Source organism: Rhinopithecus bieti, unplaced genomic scaffold, assembly GCF_001698545.2.
Source record: "Rhinopithecus bieti isolate Rb0 unplaced genomic scaffold, ASM169854v2 scaffold_1017, whole genome shotgun sequence".
NCBI classification, from domain to species: Eukaryota; Metazoa; Chordata; class Mammalia; order Primates; family Cercopithecidae; genus Rhinopithecus; species Rhinopithecus bieti.
The window spans coordinates 4,590,208-4,595,925 of record NW_016803657.1 but is presented as its reverse complement, the minus strand read 5'-3'; the positions used below and the strand labels follow the sequence as shown (position 1 = coordinate 4,595,925).

General features: G+C 49.0%; 1 protein-coding gene across 2 annotated transcripts in view; it reads left to right on the top strand.

The window, feature by feature from the left end:
• The first annotated feature begins 6 nt into the window (after window positions 1–6).
• Window positions 7–5,718, top strand: part of GNA12 (G protein subunit alpha 12) — a 124,323-nt gene continuing 118,611 nt past the window's right edge. Inside the window, exon 1 of one of the 2 annotated variants that reach the window (XM_017894698.1) lies at window positions 7–231. In XM_017894698.1, the coding sequence (XP_017750187.1) occupies window positions 151–231 (81 nt within the window). In that variant the 5' untranslated portion in view covers window positions 7–150. Of the gene's footprint in view, window positions 268–5,718 lie in introns of both variants that reach the window. The other variant, XM_017894689.1, reaches the window with a different exon arrangement.

Sequence of the window (5,718 nt, the reverse complement as noted above, 5' to 3'; positions counted from 1 at the left end):
GGCGGCGCGCGCGACGCGGAGCGCGAGGCCCGGAGACGCAGCCGCGACATCGACGCGCTGCTGGCGCGCGAGCGGCGCGCGGTCCGGCGCCTGGTGAAGATCCTGCTGCTGGGCGCGGGCGAGAGCGGCAAGTCCACGTTCCTTAAACAGATGCGCATCATCCACGGCCGCGAGTTTGACCAGAAGGCGCTGCTGGAATTCCGCGACACCATCTTCGACAACATCCTCAAGGTGACGCGCGCCCCCCAGCCCAGCACCTGCACCCAGGTGGGCCGGGGCGCTGACCCCCGCCCCTGGCCCTTCGTTGGTCCGCCGCCGTGGGCGGGGACCCCTGAGGCCAGGATGCCGGATCCAGCCCCGGCTGCACCCCACTCCCTCCCACCCATCCCCCGGGGCCTGCTGGCGTCGTCTCTGCCTCACCCCCCTCTCGCCCTTTTTGAGATAGGATCTCGCTGTGTTGCCCAGACTGGAGTACAGTGGCGTGCCCACAGCTCACTGCAGCCTCGACCTCCCAGGCTCAAGCCCTACCCCCTCCTTGGCCTCCCAAAGTAATGGGATTACAGGCGCGCACCATCAGCCCAGCTAATTTTTAAGTTTTTTTTGTAGAGATGGGGTCTTGCTGTGTTGCCCAGGCGGGTCTTGGTCTCCTGGCCTCAAGTGATCCTCCTGCCTTGGCCTCCCCAAAGTGCTAGGATTATAGGCATGAGTCATGGCACCCGGCCTGCCTCTGCCCTTCTAGGGTGCCTGGGGACCGTGGCAGTGGAAACTCGGGCCAGCTTCTGGAGATGGGGGGTGGGGGCTTGGCACTTAGCCCCCTCCTGGATGTGCCCTCGCAGAGTGGTACCTGCCCATTTCCCACTGGAAGATCTGTGGGGTAGGAGCCCAACTTGCCCTGCCCTCTGGCTGAGCTTAGAAGAAGAGCAGTGGAGACCGAACAGGAACCAGCCATGAGTCTCTTTTTACGTTTCTTGGGTTTTTTTTTTTCTTTTTAGAAAGGCTCTCTGTTGCCCAGGCTGGTCTGAAGCCATCCTCCCACCTGGGCCTCCCAAAGTGCTGAGATTACAAATGTGAGCCACACTTTCTAGTAGGAAAACTTCAAACATATGCGAAAGTAGAGAAAATAGTAGAATGATTGTAAATCCCCCCCCCCACCCCGCCCAACTAAAGCAGTCATCACTTCTGTGCCAATCCTGTTCACCTGTGCCCTCCCCATGGTCTGCAAGCAAATCCAACTTTGTGTAGTTGCATTAGGAAAGGTTTTAGGATGTATGAGGGGCTGAAAGATAATTCCTCCATGTAAAAACACAACTGCAGTACCATTAGCAAACCTAAAAATTAGTAATAGCTCAATTATCACCAGATATCCAGTGTTCAGAATTCTTCCATTGTGGCATTATTGTTTTGTTTGAATCGACATACATTGCAATGAATCTCCAGATTCTCCTATCTCTTGCTTCCTTTTTTCTGTTTGCCATAGTTGTGAAAGAAGCTGTAAAAGTCGGCCTGGTGTGATGGCTCATGCCTGTAATTCCTGCACTTTGGGAAGCTGAGGCAGGAGGATCTCTTGAGGCCAGAAGTTTGAGGCCAGCCTGGGCAACACAAGACCGCAGTGCCACAAAAACGAACACATTAGTTGGGCATGGTGGAGTGGACCTGCAGTCCCAGTTGCTTGAGAGGCTGAAGTAGAAGAATTGCTTGAGCCTGGGAGGTGGAGGCTGCAGTGAGCCATGTTTGGGCTACTGCACTCCAGCCTGAGTGGCAGTGAAAAAATAAAAGAACCATAGAGTTGATAAAGTCAGGGTTCCAGTCTCTCAGGACTGTGGGCCTGTGTTAAAGGGCCCCAAGGAAGATCTGGAGAAAACTGATGATGAGGGAACAGTGGAGCCTTGCTTACACCTAAATAGCATCCTTTCTCCCTCCCTCCCTTTTTCCTTCCTTACCTGCTTTTCTTTCCTTCCTTTCTTCCTCCCTTCCTTCCTTCCTTCCTTCCTTCTTTTCTTCCTTTTCTTCCTTTCCTTCCTGCCTGCCTGCCTTCCTTTCTTTCTCCCTTCCTTTTTTTCTTCCTTCCTCCCTTCCTTTCATTCTTCCCTCCTTCCCTCCCTTCTTCCCTCCCTCCCTCCCTTCTTCCTTTCCTCCCTCCCTCCCTTCTTCCTTTCCTCCCTCCCTCCCTCCCTTCTTCCTTTCCTCCCTCCCTCCCTNAAAAAAAAAAAAAAAAAAAAGAGATTATTGTGGAGTATGCAGATAACCTTGTTTATTTCAAGCACCTTAGCCCATTGACACATGTGGAGATGTCCAGAGACCTGGTCAAATCCTCAAATCAAATATTGCCAACAGCCCAATCATTTCTCCCATAAAATGCCATAATGTCATTTAAAAATGTAAGTAACTCTTGGTCAGGCATGGTGGCTCACGCCTGTAATCCCAGCACTTTGGGAGGTTGAGGCAGATGGATCACTTGAGGTACGAAGTTTGAGACCAGCCCAGCCAACATGATAAAACCCCATTTCTACCAGAATACAAAAATTAGCCGAGCATGGTGGCACATGCGTGTAATCCCAGCTACTCGGGAAGCTGAGGCAGGAGAATCGCTTGAACCTTGGAGGTGGAGGCTATAGTGAGCCGAGATCGCACCACTGCACTCCAAGCTGGGCAATAGAGCGAGGCTCTATCTCAAAATAAATAAATAAATAAATAAATAAATAAATAAATAAATAAGTAAATAACTCTTTAAAATGTTTAATGATTACATAAACACAAGGCATAAAGCTATTCATAAAGATTAAAAAAAAAAAAAGAGACTTGCTCTGTTGTTCAGGCTGGTGTGCAACGGTCCAGTCATAGCTCACCGCAGCCTCAAATTCCTGGACTCAAGCAGCCCTTCCATCTCAGCCTCCCACCATGCCTGGCTTATTTATAAGGATTTAAAGTTATTTGTGAATGAGCACTTGCTGAAACTGTTTTGTGAATCAGTTTTTTTCTTAATTTCTTAAAGCTGAATGAGGAGCCAAAAACCTGTTCTGAATCCCAGTCCAATCTTTAGTGGCTCAAAATTCCCTATTTCTGTCTCAGAAACATTGCTTTCTTTGGATTCTCCCATTTCTCCTCCTTTCTATTTCAATACTGGTGTTTGGCCTTTTTTTTTTTTTTTTTTTTTTGAGACAGAGTCTTGCTCTGTTGCCCAGGCTGGAGTGCAGTGGTGTGATCTCAGCTCACTGCCACTTCGGCCTCCTGGGATCAAGCGATTCCCATGCCTCAGCCTCCCAAGTAACTGGAATTACAGGTGTCCACCACCACGCCTGGCTAATTTTGGTATTTTTAATAGAGATGGAGGTTTCACCATGTTGGCCAGGCTGGTCTCAAACTCCTGGACTCAAGTGATCTGCCCGCCTCAGCCTCACAAAGTGCTGGGATTACAGGTGTGAGCTACCATGCCAGGCCTAGTATTTGGCCTTCCTCTTTTTTTTTTTTTTTTTTTGAGGCAGAGTTTTGCTCTTGTTGCCCAGGCTGGAGTACGATGGCATGATCTCGGCTCACTGTAACCTCTGCCTCCCGAGTTCAATCAATTCTCCTATCTCAGCCTCCCAAGTAGCTGGGATTACAGGTGCCCGCTACCATACCCATCTAAGTTTTGTATTTTTTAGTAGAGACAGGGTATCGCCATGTTGGTCAAGCTGGTCCTGAACTCCTGACCTTAGGTAATCCACCTGCCTCGACCTCGCAAAGTGCTGGAATCACAGGCATGAGCCACCGCGCCCAGCTGTATTTGGCCTCCTATGGGAGGTCATTTCCACAAACAAGTAAGACTTTCTAATTATTTTTCAAGGATTACAAAGTCTTGACTCATAACTGATACAAATTCATGCTGTGATTTGTAGTATTTGTAGCAAATGACAAATAATACATATTATGTGCATTCAGGGTCACCAGGGAGTTTTTGGTTTTGGTTTCGAAACAAGGTCTTGCTCTGTTGCCTAGGCTGGAGTACAGTGGCATGATCATAGCTCACTGCACCCTTGACCTTCTGGGCTCAAGCGATCCTCCCACCTCAACATCCCAAAGTGCTGGGATTGTAGTTGTGAGTCACTGTGCCCAGCCTTCCAGGGAGTTTAGATCTGTGACTAAGCAAAAAGAACAAATCTGGAGGCATCACTTTACTTGACTTCAAACTATACTATAAGGTTATAGTCACGAAAACAGCATGGTACTAGTATAAAAATAGGCACAGAGACCAATGGAACAGAATAAAGAACCCAGAAATAAAGCCAAATACTTACAGCCAACTGATCTTCAACAAAGCAAATAAAAATATAGTGGGGAAAGGGCAGCCTATTCAACAAATGGTGCTGAGATAACTGGCAAGACACATGTAGAAGAATAAAACTGAATCCTCCTCTCTCATCTTAGACAAAAATCAACTCAGGATAGATCAAAGACTTAAATCTACAACCTGAAATAGTAAACATTCTAGAAGATAACGTCGGAAACACCCTTCTAGACGTTGGCTTGGGCAAAGACTTTGTGACCAAGAACCCAAAAGCAAATGCAACAAAAACAAAGATAAATAGACGGGACTTAAACTAAAAAGTTTCTGCACTGCAAAAGAAATAATCAGCATAGTTAACAGACACCGCACAGAGATTGGACTTTGGGGACTCAGGGGAAAAGGTGGGGGGTGGCAAGAGATAAAAGACTACACATTGGAGTAGGCGCGGTGGCTCACGCCTGTAATCTTAAGGGATACTTGAGTTCCTTCTAGGAGGTTCTGATTTAGTAGATCTGGGACAGGCAGGAATCTGTAATCAGCTGATCTTTATCAAGAGCTGATTTGGGGCTAGTTCACATGCTAAGTGTTTTGTAAGGTCGTGTTCTCAGTTTATATCTTCATGACGATTTGAGCAATGTCAAGCCATGACCAACGCCATTGTTAACACCCCCGGTTTTACAGGTGAGGAAATTGAAACTAAGAACATCAAAAAGGGTGGGGAGGTGGGGAAGCTGCTAAAAAAAATTTATGCAACTAGTACACCTAGTAACTGGTCGACTGGAGATTCCAACTCAGGCCCAGCAACTCCAGACCCCACTCTCTCAACCACTGTGCTACATAAGACTTTTGGGGGAGCTTCTGGTGATTTTAGGGGTTAGTCAGTCAGCTTTTCGCAAAGCCTCCTAGAGGCCCATGCCACTCTCAAAGGGTGCATGTGTTTGAAATTTATGGCCCATCCCCCTCCAGTGTTTCTGGAAGGAAAATAGTGTAGAAACAAGATCATCGGAGGGAATACGACGAACAGCTGAACCTCTTATCAGCATTTCCCAGCCTTTGGACTACTCCGCGAGGTCCTGGTCTCACAGGCGGACCCAATCTGGGAACTAAGGGAGAATCTTTCTGTACACCTGGCACTTCTCGTCACGCCCCGTCCCCCGAACATCCAATCCCAAACCCGTTGGGCATGACTGACGTCCACTCAGAGCAATTATAATTGGCCATGGCGGACGGTCGCTCCGCCTCCCGGGCGACCCCGCCTCCCTTTCATTCTGAAAGAAAGAACCTCAGCCTGGGCGTCCAATGAGAAGCGCCTTCACCTCAAAGATCCCGCCTCTTTCGGCGTCGACCCCGCCCCGAGGCCGGAAGGGACGCCCGCCTCCCTTGGCGAGATGAGCCAATCGGAGGGCTCTCGCGGCCAGATGGACGGCAGCCGGCCCAATCCGCCGGGCCTCACG